Source organism: Vipera ursinii (assembly GCF_947247035.1).
Source record: "Vipera ursinii genome assembly, chromosome: 14".
Lineage (NCBI taxonomy): Eukaryota > Metazoa > Chordata > Lepidosauria > Squamata > Viperidae > Vipera > Vipera ursinii.
The window spans coordinates 299,333-312,957 of NC_139527.1; the positions used below are offsets into that span (position 1 = coordinate 299,333).

Genomic DNA, 13,625 nt, shown 5'->3' on the forward strand with positions numbered 1-13,625 from the left:
TGCAGTTACAGAACAGGAAACGTGCGATCTCTTGGCATCCCAAGTGGGATTGCCGGGCTCAAAACCCCAGCCAGCAAACGTTGCTTGCTTCGGTCGTGCTTCAAAGGGAACCCGAGTCCGCGGGGTAACCCGCCTAAGGTTGGCCTGGGGAAGGAGCCCGGAGCTCGGGCAAGGGCGAGGCGGAGCCGCAGCTGGATTCTGTGGGGGAGGGAGGAAGCTGCCTTTTCTGATGGGTGCAGGAATTGTGTCCTCCAGGGGTGGCAAAACCCAGGAATCAATCAACCAGCAGCATTCCAAGGAGGGGAAGCCAGACAGAGCTGGGGGGTCCGGCCGCCTTCTGGGCAATTGCAAGACTCCTCCACGAGGCGGCTTAAAGATCGCCCATCTCCCGTCCCTGCGGCCCCCACCCACCCCCCCAAACGCCAGCGGAAGCGCCGCTCTGCGCACGCGCAGGCTGCCGCAGCACCCGAGCCGTCCCGCCGGGTCACCGAGATGGGGAGAGAGAGCGGCCGCCTCCCGCGCAGGCGCAGGCGCTTCCCTGAGCGCCGGAAGCGGGCTGTGGCGGCCGCGCTCGGTGGTTCCGGCGCTTCTCGGTGCCTCGCTAGCATCATGTCGCTCTCGCACCTGTACGGGCGCGGCGGCGAGGCGGGCGCGGAGGACGGCGGCGTGGAGATGGAGAGCTTCGAGATCAGCGAGTGGGACCTGCAGAACGAGTTCAACCCCAACCGGCACCGGCACCGGCAGACCAAGGAGGAGGCCATCTACGGCCTGTGGGCCGAGCGCGACTCGGACGAGGAGAGGCCCAGCTTCGGCGGGAAGAGGTGCGGGCGCGGGGCCGGGAGCGGGGAGGGCTGGGCGCGGGGCCCCCTCCCTAAAAGCCCTCCCTCCCTCCCCCCCCAGGTCCCGGGACTACTCCGCCCCGGTGAGCTTCATCAGCGCCGGGCTGAAGAAGGGGGCGGCGGCGGCGGCGGAGGAGGAGGAGGAAGGCCCCGGCGAGGACTCGGAGGAGGAGGAGGAGGAGGACGGGGAGAGCGGGGCACGGGCGGAGGAGCCCCCCAAGGAGGCGGTGCCGAAGAAGCTGAAGACGGTGAGCGGGGCCGGGGCGCCCCCCTCCCTCCGCCGCCCCCCCCGGTGCTCATCCTCCCTGTCCCCCTTCTGAACCGATGCAGGGCGGCAACTTCAAGCCCAGCCAGAAGGGCTTCGTGGGCGGCAGCAAGTCCTTCGCGGACTTTGGCAGCTGGGAGAGGCACACTAAGGGCATCGGGCAGAAGCTCCTGCAGAAGATGGGCTACGTGCCTGGCCGAGGGCTGGGGAAGAACGCCCAAGGTAGGCCGGCTCTCCCTCAAGCCCACCTTTGCCTTAGTCCCTTTTTTGCATTACAGCTTCTCCGAAAACCACGTGCTTATCCACGGCCGCCCCAAATTAGCGATTTATAAAATTCAGGGGATAGGGCTGGAGGAGACCTGGGAGATCTTCTAGTCCAACCCGCTGCCCGAGGCAGGAGACCTTATACCATCCCAGACAGGCGGTTGTCCAGTATTTTCTTAAAGACCTTCAGCGATGGAGCCTCTCAACCCTGGGAGGCAAGCCGTTCCCTTGGCGTCTGCAGGGAGCTCTCTGTTTTGCTAACCCTGAAGAACTTTCCTAGGTATCATCAACCCCATTGAGGCCAAGCAGAGAAAAGGCAAGGCAGCGATTGGGGCATACGGCTCGGAGCGAACCACACAGTCCTTGCAAGATTTCCCCATTGTTGACTCTGAGGAGGAGGAGGAGGAGGTATGACCCCGTGTTCTCCTTTGCCACGTTAGAGCTGGCGTGGGAGAAGGCTCTCTCCCCCACCCCACCCCGGCTTTGTAGTAAAACAAGGACGTCTGGAATGTCCTACTATGCTTCTATATGGTAAATTGTTTTTTCTGCGTCCGAGTGGTTCATGCCAGAGGTTTCAGGCCTGAGGCACAGTTTGCACAACTCGATGTTACACCTGCAGGTCTGGGAGTTCCATTCTGCCTCCTGCTGTCCAACATGGTTTGCAAGGAACACCTCCTGTCGCTTCCCACCTCCTTGGGGGAACAGCAGCCCCCACCCCATGCGACCTCCCGCTTGATCTCAGTAAAAAAACGGGTGCCTTGTGGGTTGCGCACTGCCTGCCTCTGTTTTTGACATCTCTCCCTTCCCCCCCCCAGGAATTCCAAAAGGAGCTCAGCCAGTGGCGGAAGGACCCCAGCGGGGGCAAGAAAAAGCCCAGGTATGCCTACAAGACGGTGGAGGAGCTGAAAGCCAAGGGCAGGGCAGGCAAGCCGCTGTCTGCCCCTCAGAAGGAGCTGGCACAGGTCAAGGTGAGGCGGGGGATGGCAGCAAGGTGGGTGGGGGGGGAGGAGGAAGGGGGGGCTAAGCAGTCCTGCTCCATCCAGGGAAGACAGCAACGAAGGTTCTGCCGTGGACTGAGCTCGCAGCCTGCCTGGGGCTTTGGCTGTGGAATGGATGGCAGCAGCAGCAGCCTAAGTTTGCTTATTACACACTTATGCCACCCGTCTTCCCTACAAGATGACTCTGAGTTGGCAGTCCTCCTCCACTGTGCCCCTCCGCCTCCTCACTCCGTGGGGTTTCTCTCTTGGAAGGTGATTGACATGACGGGCCGTGAGCAGAAGGTTTACTACAGCTACAGTCAGATCAGCCAGAAGCACAACATCCCAGAGGACGGTCCTCAGCAGCTGCCTGCCTTGGGCAAGGAGGCCAAGTCTCAGAGCTTCTCCCTGCCGGAGCTGGAGCACAACCTGCAGCTGCTGATTGACCTGACAGAGCAGGAGATCATCCAGAATGACCGGCAGCTGCAGTACGAGCGGGATATGGTGGTCAACCTGAGCCACGAGATCGAGAAGATGGAGACGGTGCTCTTGCGGGAGGAGACCGACATCCGCAACCTCGGCGAGGTGCTGGAGCTGGTGGAAGAGTGCGAAAGGCGGATGCAGCCCAACTGCGAAGACCCCCTGACTCTCCCCGAGTGCGTCAAGATATTTGAGACCCTCCAGGATAAGTACTACGAAGAGTACCAGATGTCAGACCGCGTGGACCTGGCCGTGGCCATCGTCTTCCCTCTGGTCAAGGACTACTTCAAGAACTGGGATCCCCTCAAGGTGGGGCTTTTGTGGGCTTCCGACTGCGGCTCCGAACGAGCTTCTGAAGGCTTGGGGATGAATGCGCCTCTCACCAGGCCTGGGATTGGGGCCACATCTCTCCCTTTTTCTCTGCAGGACTGCACAGCCGGCACAGAGATCCTGGCCAAATGGAAAGCCTTGTTGGAGAACGATCGGTTGCTCTCCCACAGCGCACAGGACCTCGGCTCAGATGCCTTTCACAGGTGAGCCTCCAGCAGGGAAGGGCAGACAGGCCCTTCCCCAGAAGAGCCTTTAAACGGGCCGGTTTGGGCCCTGAACTACTCACTTGGGTCCTCAGGTTGATGTGGGAAACGTGGATGCCGTACGTGCGAAACATTGTGGCCCAGTGGCAGCCCCGCAACTGCATCCCGATTGTGGACTTCCTCGACAGCTGGAGGCACATCGTTCCAATGTGGATCCTGGATAACATTCTGGACCAGCTGATCTTCCCCAAACTGCAGAAGGAGGTGCGGTGGGCAATCCCTCGGGCTGCTGAGGGGAAGCTGGGAAGAGAAGGAGAAGCTCCTTCCCTGGCCCCGGGCTCTTCGCTTCTCCTCAGGGCTTCCTCCCACCCTTGCCTTAGGTGGAGAACTGGAACCCGCTAACTGACACCGTGCCCATCCACTCGTGGATACACCCCTGGCTTCCCCTGATGCAGGCCCGGCTCGAGCCCCTCTACTCGCCCATCCGCAATAAGCTGTCCAATGCCCTCCAGAAATGGCACCCCAGCGACTCCTCGGCCAAGCTGATTCTGCAGCCCTGGAAGGAGGTTTTCACCCCGGGCTCGTGGGAGGCTTTCATGGTCAAGAACATTGTGCCCAAACTGGGTGAGTCCCTTTCTCAGCAGAGCAGGGGAGAGAGAGAGAAAGCCCTCCCCCCCCAGGCAGGCAGGCTGTTAGCATCTTTTTTCAGGAACATGAATGTGGGCAGGGATGGGTGGTCTGGCCCTGAAATCCCAGATGTTAAGATTCTGGCCGGCAACTGTCTATCTGGCCTTGGCAAAGGAAGGCCGTTGCTTTCAGCCTTCATCTGCCGCGGATCAGGGCCAGCTTAGCTGTCAGTCGATGATCCCCATGTGGAGATTTAGAGCCGAGGCAGGAATCATCCCCCCAAAGGGAGAAGACAACTGCCAGCTCCAGCTGTGGCTCTTCCTTTTCTCCTCCCTGGTCCAGTTTTTGGGGTCCCCCTGCAGCCCCCCCAAGATTGTCAGGCTTTGGAAAACTAAGCAGTTATTTTAAGCAATGCAAAATATAAAGGCTGGACTGCTTATGGGGGAGCAGCTGTGCTGTGCCCCCCAGGAGGTTGAGATAATGACTGGTGGCCTTTCCTGCCCATAGGCCTGTGTCTCAACGAGCTGATCATCAACCCCCACCAGCAGCACATGGACGCCTTCTTCTGGGTGATGGACTGGGAAGGGATGATCTCTGTCTCCAGCCTGGTGGGACTCCTGGAGAAGCACTTCTTCCCCAAGTGGCTCCAGGTGGGCAGCCCTCGGGGACTGGCCGGGATTAAGAGCCACCGTGTGCCCCAAGCGGTTGGGGCCCTAAAGCCACTGGGCCTCTTGGTCCCTCAGCCTTGCTGCAGAAGGTGGCCCTTCCTTCCCTTGTTCAGGAGCATTTCCTCGGCCTTTGAACTCTTGGGTTGCCAGGGGCGGTGTGGAAGGGCCCCTAAAGTCCGTGGTCTTCTCCCTCCCTCCCCCCACAGGTGCTCTGTTCTTGGCTCAGCAACAACCCCAATTATGAGGAGATCACCAAGTGGTACCTGGGCTGGAAGTCCATGTTTTCCGACCAGGTGCTGGCCCACCCCTCCATCAAGGAGAAATTCAACGAAGCCCTGGACATCATGAACAGAGCCGTTTCCTCCAGTGTCGGTGGGTGCTGTGGGGGCTCTTGGGCACGCAGGCCGATGCTTCAAGACGGGACCCTTGGCCGGGTCTCGGCCAGTCACGGGGGAGGAGGGCAGTGCAAATGTGAGGCTGCATGCTCTCTCTCCTCATCCCTTTCCTCCTCTCTTGCCAGGGGGCTACATGCAGCCCGGTGCCCGGGAGAACATCGCCTACCTCACGCATACAGAACGCCGGAAGGACTTCCAGTACGAAGCCATGCAAGAGCGCCGAGAAGCCGAGAACATGGCACAGCGTGGGATCGGCATGGCTGCCAGTTCTGTGCCCATGAACTTCAAGGACCTGATCCAGACCAAAGCAGAGGAACACAATATTGTCTTCATGCCCGTCATCGGGAAGCGGCACGAGGGAAAGCAGCTCTACACTTTTGGGCGCATCGTCATCTATATTGACCGGGGGGTGGTCTTCGTGCAGGGTGAGAAGACCTGGGTGCCCACCTCTCTGCAGAGCCTCATCGACATGGCCAAGTGAGCGGGGGTGTGTGTGTGCTTAGGGCTCCTTGTAAAAGAAAACCAGGCTGGAAAGAGGCAGCCCTGACGAACAGACTTTTATCTGTGAATGAAGCACCTGCTTTATCCTGTTGTTTGTCTATTAAAATGCTCAAAACTGCCCACCCTTCAGTGGGGGGCAAATCATTGAAGGGGCTTGAGAAAGTTAGAAGAGTAACGGCTGTTAATAAAAGGCACAGAGTTCAAGAGATTTTTTAATGATTACAATATAAGGTGTTAGTTGATCCATGGGTTTGACAGCAACCCAGTTCCCCTTCCAGTTTCTGGGAGAAATCCTGGCATGGTATCCTGGAAGAAGCAAGACCTACCATCATTGTTTTCCATCTCCCCCCTCCCAGTACTTCCTCAGCAAGAAGCAAGAGTTGTGGGATTTGTGGGGAGGGGCTCACTGCATGCCCTCGGACTTTGGGCTCCATTGCTGCGGTTCCCTCCATTTCCTGTGCATGGGGGGGGTGTTATTGGGGTTTGTTTCTGATGATTTCCAGCTGAGTCTCTTCTGGGTAAAAGGGCTCCGGCTGGCAGGCCCAGCAGTCCTGGGGGAGGCCCCTCAGTTTCTCCAGAGGAAAGCGGTGGACGGATGTGTCGTTGAAGACATCGGGGTGGAGCGGGTGGGGCGGAAGGGGTTCCTCCTGGGACGCCTCCAGCACCTGGTCGCAGGTGAGCGCAAGAAGGCGTCGGGTTTAGGCACACTGGCAGCCAGAGGCTAGAAGAGCTAACCGGTGGCCGAACACCGAAGGCCATCCGGAACGACTTCAGCTCTTCCCACTGCAGGACCTCTGCAAGGCCACTGGTCACCCAAGGATCGTCGTGACCGAGCGCTGGCCCCATGGCTTCTGGCTTGCAAGTTCTGAAGGGGGCTTTCAGATTCTAAAAGTGGGGGCAGACGGGCCCCTCCCACCAGAGCCAGAGAGGAAGACCCACCTTGGCAATGTAGCTGTAATTCTCACGGAAGACTTTGGCCAGCAGCCTAGAATGGGAATGGGGGGGGAGAGACGGGATATTAGAAAACGTGGAGGGCAGGAAGCAAAACTCGGGCAGGTCTTTGTGCAGCTTTCAGCCAGGAGGGGAGCGAGGAAAGGGCTGGCCAAATCAGCAAATCACACCTTTGCAGTGTGGGAATCCACAGTTTGGTTCAACAGGCCAGGATTGCACAAACTCAGCCAGGGCCTGAAAAGGTCGTGCAGGCCGAGCGGCTGACTCCAGCCCGCTCCCTGCCCAGGTGGCAGGGGGAGCGCGTACCTCTCCTCAAAGCCCCTGAAGCTGTTCCCTATGACCACCACCTGGGAGAGAGCCTCCACAGACCAGTTGCTCCACAGCAGGTTGTTGTACAGCGCCTTCCCGCAGTGGATCATGTAGAAGAGCGTGGGGCCCTCGATGCTCCGTTTCCCCTCCTGGGCAACAAAGGACGTGCCAAGGACTGCAGAGCCAAATTCAGGGAAGAGACCCCGATTGTGCTGGCAGGCACTCTGCACGCTGGCACGCATGCTCACCTCCCCCCCCCCCCCCCCCGCCCAAGTTCACCTCGTTCCACTGCAGCACGGTGAGGCCGAGGCCACCCAGCACCTCAGTTTCCAGGGTGGAAAAGATGGGGTCAAAGATAAAGCACATCTCTGGGGGAATCTGCAATGCAACAGCAGGGAGGGGGCTGACTCGAACTCAGGGTCTCCCCTGCCCTTCCCCTCCACCCCCACCCCCAGCCGGCAGCCCCAACCTTGAGCTCTTCCAGCAGCAGCAAGAGGAAGGCCAGCTGCAGGCGCGCCTTGCCGCACGAGCAAAAGTTCCCGAGGCCGTAGCACACACACCGCAGGCCCCCCGCTCTGCCCACCGGGCCCGTCGGGTCCGATTCTCCCGGAAGGGCCTCCTGCAACTCCCCCAAGGCTGCCAAGGCGTTCCGCTCGACTGTCAGGGGGGGCCCGAGGGACTTCAAGATGGATCCTGGATGAGGAGGAAAAGATCGAGATGGGTCTGGGGAGATCAGGCCAGGACCCGAACGCTCCCCACCCCTCCCAGGTCATTCTCTCCCCAAGCAGGCTCCATCCTCCTCGCCCACCCAGCGCTGCCCTGTGGAGGGGGTCGGGCGGCGGCCGAGCTAGGGACTTGACTCTGCCGGGCAGGAAGCGCGTTTTGCCGGCTCCGGCAGCGTTTCCCGCTGCTGCACCCAAGAAGGGTCTCCGGGGAGGGGAGTCCCCGCCCCCCAGCCCCGGCCGCTTCCCCGGCTGCGGCGGTCTGGGCAAAGCCTCACTTCGGCTGGAGTCCCAGAAGTCGGAATCCTTCAATTCGGAGCTGCCAAAGAAAAAGAAGAAGGGAGGAACTCGGGGCTAAGACGGAGATAGACTGCACCTGTCGGTGGAAGCTCCATTCCCACCTCTTCCCCTTTTTGCTTTCTTTTGCGGGGTCCTTACAGCGCCTCCTGCAGCCGCCGCCTCTGCCGCTCGCCCGCCGCCGCGGGGCTCTCGTCCTCGGCCGCCCCCTGTCTCCCCCGCCGCCGCCGCCGCCGCCGCCCTCCTCCCGCGCAGCCCCCATCCCCGGACATGCCACCACCGCGGAAGCGCTAAACGCCAGGAACGTCCCTCCGCGGCACCCGTCGCCGCCCGCTCAGCCGGGCGAGGAGCGCTGAAGGCGCTTCCGCCCACGTGACTTCCTGGCGGAAGCCGCCGGCCTCTCCTCGTACGGCCGCCTAGGGCGCCTCTGAGCATGGGCAGAGAGCCGCCGAGGGGCCGGGGGCGGCAGTCCCCCCCGCCGACCCCCCGCCCCTCTTCCCGCGCGTAGCTCCCGCTGCGGAGGCGCCGAGAGCCCGGAATGGCCGCCGCGGCCCCCCCCGCCTGGTACGCCCCCCCGCCCCCCCCGCGCCCCTCCGCCCCCCCCTCCGCTGACACCCGCCCCTCCCCCGCTGTCCCCGCAGGTGGCGCTGCTTCTTCCTCTACGACGCCGCGAAGGTGCGGGGCGAGGGCGACCCCACCCGCGCCGGGATCTGCTGCTTCCACCCGCGCCAGGTAGCCCCGCGTGGCCCCCCGTCCCGGGCGCCCCCCTCCCCCCCCCTCCCTCCCTCCCGGGTCCTTCGGCAGCCCCACCGCCTCCGCCGCCCCTCCTGCCTTGCAGGCGCCCCGCGACGAGCAGGAGCTGCTGTGCGGACAGATCGCCGGCGTGGCCCGCTGCGCCCTGGAGATCTCCGGCTCCCCGCCGGGCCTCATCCGGCTGCGGAGGCTCAAGTTCGCGCTGGAAGCGCAGGGCAGCTACCTGTGGGTGAGTGGGGGGCGCGAGCCCCCTTCGCTCCCGGCCCTGGGGGGGAGCGGGGAGCGCGGCATGCCCGGGGGGGGGGGGGAAGGATCGGTGCGGATCCCATCCGGTCCATCCTAGCCCTTCTCTCCTGCAGGTCCTGGGCTGCACCGCTGACCTCTCGGACCTGAGCTGCAGGCGGCTCCTGGAGCGGCTGGTCGGCCTCTTCCGCTTCTACAACGGACCGGCTTCTCGGGCCTACCTGGTGGGTGGGCGGCTGCACATTCCCCCCCCCTCCGGACTCGTCTGACCGTCAGCTGGGGGTGCTGGGCGACTGCACTCTGCAGAGGGTAGCATCCCTGAGGGATGATCTGCGGCCCTGCAAGAGGGCTGGTGGGGCTCTGCTCTTTCCCCTGGGAGCACCCGCCTTTGCCATTTATCAGTGCAGCCGCCCTGAACTGGGCTGGCCGGCTGCTGGGGGGCAGCAGCTGACGGCAAGTGACGCCCAGCCACCACCAGGTGGGTCTATGCAACCATCCCCTGTCATAAGTCCGTGAAGCAGCAGGTGCATAGCAATCGCCGGGGCGCGAGCTGTGTGTAACCCTGGGAGACATCCAGGGATGTTTTGAAGCCTCAGGGCGTCGTTTGCCCCTCCAGCCAGGGGAACAGTTTGGAAAAGGTCCTGGCAGTTGTGCTCAGCCTTGTATCAGTTTGTGGTTCATTCCAGCCACGGCTCAAGCTTCTCCTCCAGGTACACCCCCGAGGGAATGCTCTTCCCAAAGGAGGGCATTTCTGCACGGCCAGCGGGTTTGGGCAGCTGGTCTCCTGAGCTGTCCTCTGCCCCGGTTCTGACCGGTGCTCTCTGTCCTTCCCAGGAGCGCTCACAGGAGGATCTGGACCGGGAGTGGGAGCTGTATGTGAACCACCTGCAGCAAAGCTCCAGTGACCTTCACCGGGTTTTTAACTCCCTCTGGGCCTTAGACAAAACCAAGGTGCCTCCTGGGAGGGCTGGGGCCTGTTACTTCCTGCGGTCTCTTACGGCACCCGGTGGAAAGGGCTGGATGGGACAGGACCCTTTAGCTGTTGCACAGGGCCTAGAAAGGTCATTTGCTCCGGCTTCCTCCTCCCCAACAGGTGGACCCTTTGCTCTTGTTGAAAGCTGCCCTCATCCTGCAGAGCTGCCAGCGTTCTCGCCACGTGTTGGCCGGCTGCATCCTCTACAGAGGCCTGTAAGTATCTGGGGAGCCTTGAGGCTTAGGGTCTCCTCCATTGGCCCTTGCTGAACAGCCCCGAATACAGTCAGATTCACCGTGGCTGTGTATCGGATCACCCCATGTGCCCAATACAACATGAAGGCCTCCAGGTGGCAGAGTGGGCAAGGGCCGTCTTGTACGGGCCTCGTTCTTCAGGGATGGGGGTTTATAACTGAGTGTGGGCCCCCTGGGTGACCTCTCCTTCCTTTCCCCTGCAGGGTGGTCAGTACACAGCTGCCACCTGAGCTCACTGCCAAAGTTCTGCTGCAGAAGGGAACAGAGGATGGAGGTGTAAGTTGTAGCTCTGCCCTTGTGGTGGTGGAGGGTAGAAAATGTAGCAATATCACTTGGGTGGTTCTGGTGTAATAATCTTGGGCGGGGGTGTGTGTCATGAAATAATCCTGGTCTGAGAACGATAACCTTTTTTGCAATTTGGCATCACCTGGCTAACTCTCTGCTTCCGTTCTAGAGTGGGCCGAAAAAGGGGGCAACAGTGCAGCTCAAAGAGGGTAAGCTGTGGGGCTGGGCTTGGCTCCGCTGGGTAGTTCACCCCAGGCCCCACTGCACCCCGAGGATTCTTAATTGTTCTTTTCTCTAGGTGGTTCCCTGACCACTTTTGGGCCAGCAAGTTTACCGCCGGGTGTGTGTGTCATACCTGTTTACCTCCTGGAGGACGAAGCAGCTGCCCTGCGGGAACTGCCTGTAGAATGGATGACCAGGTAAGGCCAGAATTGTGACGGTCCCTCCAGGCTGGGCATTGTGGCTCCAGTGACTCCATCAGGCTCTCTGATGAAATTCCGAGCCTCGCTCTCACTTCTGTGGCCAGCACAGGTGCCCTCTGGCCCCCCTGTGCCAGTCCAGATGGCCCAACCACCTTCTAATGGGTTGGGCAGGAGCCAGTCTGGGCAGTCCTTCTGTGCAGACAGCCAGCCATTATCCAGGGGTGGCAGGGAGGCTGAGCTTCCGGGGGGGGCAGATGGGGACGGGGCAGGTGCTCAGCTATCTTGCTGTGCCTCCACAGGGCGTCCCAGAGGGACCTGGCCAGCAGCAAAGGCGATGAGATTCCCTCAGGAGGGGCAGATGTGGCCCACTTGGTGAGGATGGCCTTGTACATTCACCACGTCCGGGGCCTGGTGCTGGCCCTCCTGGCCGAAGAGCCCTTGGTGAGCTCCGCAGACTTCATGGAGGACGTGGTAAGGAGAGTGCGCACCTCCCCAACAAGGCTCTGAGGGCAGCAGTGCAGGGAGAGAGGCCAGCTTCCCTGCCCTCCAGGACCCTCTCTGTGGCAGGCTCCTGGAGCAGCTTCCCAAATAGGACAATTGGAGGAGAGGGCCTCCCACAAATATTTCTCCCCCCCCCCAACTCAACAGTATCACAGCAGCCTTGCCTCCCTGAACGGCCTGGAGGTCCACCTGGCAGAGACCCTTCCCAAGGGCCCCCTCAACTCGTCCAGGAGCGCCTACAACTTTGCTCACTATGACACCGTCCAGAACATCCTCACCAGTGAGTGGGGGAGGGGCTGGGAGGCAGCCTCTGGCTAAGATGGAGGGCAGCCTTCCCTTTCCAGTCCCAGCATCACTTTCATTGATGGTGCAACTTGTCCCTTCAGCCAATGTCCTGCAGACCACAAGCCCCGAGGACCAACTCTTCCTGCAAGCCACCGGCCTGATCCACACCACCTTTGAGCAGCTACCCACAGCCTCCGAACTGACACTCAGGTAAAGCTGGGCTGAGGGCAGTGGGGCCTCAGGGGGGGGCGTGTGGTTTGGGTGAGATCTTACTAGACCACGGCACGCTGCCTCCCCCATTAGCCCACCTGCTCTCCGTGGCGCACAGAAGCAGAAGCGACGGCAGAGGATCGGTGCCTTCCCTCCGTCTAGCAGACCAAAGCCAGTCACAACTCTGCTTTGATTTCACCCAGCTCTTTTGCCAGGCAGCTGCTGCCCAAGCGTGTGGTTGGCCCAGTTGCTGTAATAAGCTCTGCCACTGTTTTCTGCACAGCTCCCCCAGCACAAAAGACCCCCTCCCCATCTCTTGACTCTTTCAGAAACGCTGCCACGGCTGTCTACGGCTGCCGGAACGCCGTCCAGGAGAGCTACTTTCAGCAGAGGGGTTTACCACCCTACAACTCAGGGGTGCCCAACCCCCGGGACAGCATTATCGGTCTGCCCGGCAAGGCCAGGCTGAAGCTGCTCAAGCATGGGGTGAACCTGCTCTGAAGCCGGACAGGCGCTCCTGGCGCAGGTCTCCGTGGACTCCACACCCATCCAGGACTGCCTCAGTTTTGGTGCAGAGGCTTTTGAGCCCTGCCGAAGGCCCTTGGCCCGCTGACTCCTTACCATGTCTTCCCAAGGGTCCCCCGCTGGTGGCTCTGCCTGAAGAAGCTGTGGCCTCTTAGCCAAAGCAAGCAGCAGTTCAGCTGCAGCCTCATCTCGGGTCTTGCCCACCCCGGGTTGTTCCCATCTTCAGGCGGGGGGAGCTGTCTGGTGGGACTCTCTGCCCCTCCACCTCCCCAGGGCCTTCCTGGCCCCCTTCAGGCTTGGGAAAACAGAGGGGCTCTTGCACTGGCAGAGCCTTGGGAAAGCAACCTGGCTCCAGGGCAGAGCACGACTGCTGCTCCCTCCCTCAGAAGGAAAGGAGGGGGGAGCTGCAGCAGTTGAGGGCGTTCCTCCAGTCTCTCCGGCAGGGGCTTTCTGAGTGGCAGGTGGTGGCACCTTCCTCCACCCTGCTGTCACCCACGTTGCTGCTGGCACTCTTCCAGGCTTTCCCATTTCCTGGGGGGGGGGCTTCCCTAAGGGATTCCAGCCCCTTCTCCTGCACTTCCTCTGAGAAGCAGAAGGGGCTCCCCACTGTTCTGGATTCTCTGGAAATGCTTGTTCTGTAGAAAAGCAGCGGAGGGTGGGGGGGTGAATAGGGGTCTGGGTTCAGATGCAGCCTTCAGCCGAGAATAAAGCTGCCGACTTCTGCTCTGTGCCTCTCCCAGCCTGCATTCGTAACGAGGGCCCGTCCTGTGCTCTTGACCCCCAGCTCTGGCTCCCCAACGGAAGCCCAGCCTCTAGCAGCAGAGCCCTGGGCCCCGGGAGGGAGCCCCCCGCTGTGGACAGCTGTGTTTTCAGCCAGGCAGGAATGTTTGCATAGCAACAGAGGCACGGAGGGGAAATACCCTCTGCGCTCACAGTTGCTGCAGAAAAGCCTCGGCTGCCGTCTGTGCAGGCCGTCTGTCAGCCCCAGCCAGCAAGGCAGCCTGTGCAGGAGCCATTGGGAGCTCATCCTGGACTCGTGACTTGCACGGCTTCCACGCCAGCTGCCCCTGAGACCCCAATTTCTGGGGATTGACCTGCCAACTCCGCCCCCCCAAAAGTTGAGCCCCAGGAGTTGCCCCCTCCTGCGCCTGGAGTAAAGAGAGTTCTCAGAAGGGGGGGGGTTGTCGTTACAGCTACCAGAACCGGGCTGAAATTTCTGGCGTGGGTTGCGCTCCCTCCTGCTCTCTGGGGCTGAGGGTTCCAGAGGGATGGTCTCTGGGGGAGCCCCAAGGCTCCCCGCCTGATGTGCGCTCGGCCCCTGCCCACTGCAGCCTGTTCGGGATGGC

The 13,625-nt window shown here is 61.5% G+C and overlaps 3 protein-coding genes across 7 annotated transcripts; 2 read left to right on the top strand and 1 right to left on the bottom strand.

The window, feature by feature from the left end:
* Nucleotides 1-214: 214 nt before the first annotated feature.
* Nucleotides 215-5,755, top strand: TFIP11 (tuftelin interacting protein 11). Of its 2 annotated transcripts, XM_083373763.1 has the most exons (12): nt 547-821; nt 901-1,087; nt 1,170-1,326; nt 1,649-1,776; nt 2,184-2,336; nt 2,619-3,134; nt 3,252-3,358; nt 3,454-3,622; nt 3,739-3,982; nt 4,493-4,635; nt 4,860-5,025; nt 5,174-5,755. In XM_083373763.1, exons 1-12 carry the CDS (start codon nt 610-612, stop codon nt 5,527-5,529), a joined length of 2,538 nt encoding a protein of 845 aa, XP_083229889.1. In that variant the 5' UTR covers nt 547-609; the 3' UTR covers nt 5,530-5,755. The 2 variants fall into 2 exon arrangements, with proteins under 2 accessions (XP_083229888.1, XP_083229889.1); XM_083373762.1 differs by having other exon boundaries at nt 215-1,087.
* Nucleotides 5,749-8,100, bottom strand: SRRD (SRR1 domain containing; the record flags this gene model as incomplete). The annotated part of the gene is made up of 7 exons (XM_083373389.1): nt 5,749-6,214; nt 6,489-6,534; nt 6,807-6,958; nt 7,089-7,187; nt 7,279-7,502; nt 7,810-7,850; nt 7,970-8,100. 7 exons carry the CDS (start codon nt 8,098-8,100, stop codon nt 6,023-6,025), a joined length of 885 nt encoding a protein of 294 aa, XP_083229515.1. The 3' UTR covers nt 5,749-6,022.
* A 49-nt stretch (nt 8,101-8,149) lies between these two features.
* On the top strand, nt 8,150-12,989 carry HPS4 (HPS4 biogenesis of lysosomal organelles complex 3 subunit 2). 4 transcript variants are annotated; one of them, XM_083373796.1, is made up of 13 exons: nt 8,152-8,392; nt 8,470-8,560; nt 8,667-8,810; nt 8,941-9,048; nt 9,659-9,775; nt 9,918-10,012; nt 10,255-10,327; nt 10,506-10,545; nt 10,635-10,755; nt 11,058-11,229; nt 11,407-11,539; nt 11,646-11,754; nt 12,084-12,989. In XM_083373796.1, exons 1-13 carry the CDS (start codon nt 8,367-8,369, stop codon nt 12,253-12,255), a joined length of 1,401 nt encoding a protein of 466 aa, XP_083229922.1. In that variant the 5' UTR covers nt 8,152-8,366; the 3' UTR covers nt 12,256-12,989. The 4 variants fall into 4 exon arrangements, with proteins under 4 accessions (XP_083229921.1, XP_083229922.1, XP_083229923.1 ...); XM_083373797.1 differs by lacking the exon at nt 9,659-9,775 and having other exon boundaries at nt 8,154-8,392; XM_083373795.1 differs by lacking the exon at nt 10,255-10,327 and having other exon boundaries at nt 8,150-8,392; nt 9,659-10,012.
* Nucleotides 12,990-13,625: the final 636 nt, after the last annotated feature.

What these genes read in the sequence shown, in the direction of transcription:
- TFIP11 (XM_083373762.1), top strand. Translation starts at nt 230, where the DNA reads ATGGGTGCAGGAATTGTGTCCTCCAGGGGTGGCAAAACCCAGGAATCA. An exon ending in TCCCCAAACTGCAGAAGGAG is followed by an intron (nt 3,623 to 3,738) that starts GTGCGGTGGGCA and finishes CCCTTGCCTTAG; the next exon opens with GTGGAGAACTGGAACCCGCT. An exon ending in TCTTCCCCAAGTGGCTCCAG is followed by an intron (nt 4,636 to 4,859) that starts GTGGGCAGCCCT and finishes CTCCCCCCACAG; the next exon opens with GTGCTCTGTTCTTGGCTCAG.
- HPS4 (XM_083373795.1), top strand. Translation starts at nt 8,367, where the DNA reads ATGGCCGCCGCGGCCCCCCCCGCCTG. An exon ending in CGGCTTCTCGGGCCTACCTG is followed by an intron (nt 9,049 to 9,658) that starts GTGGGTGGGCGG and finishes TGTCCTTCCCAG; the next exon opens with GAGCGCTCACAGGAGGATCT. An exon ending in TGCATCCTCTACAGAGGCCT is followed by an intron (nt 10,013 to 10,505) that starts GTAAGTATCTGG and finishes CTTCCGTTCTAG; the next exon opens with AGTGGGCCGAAAAAGGGGGC.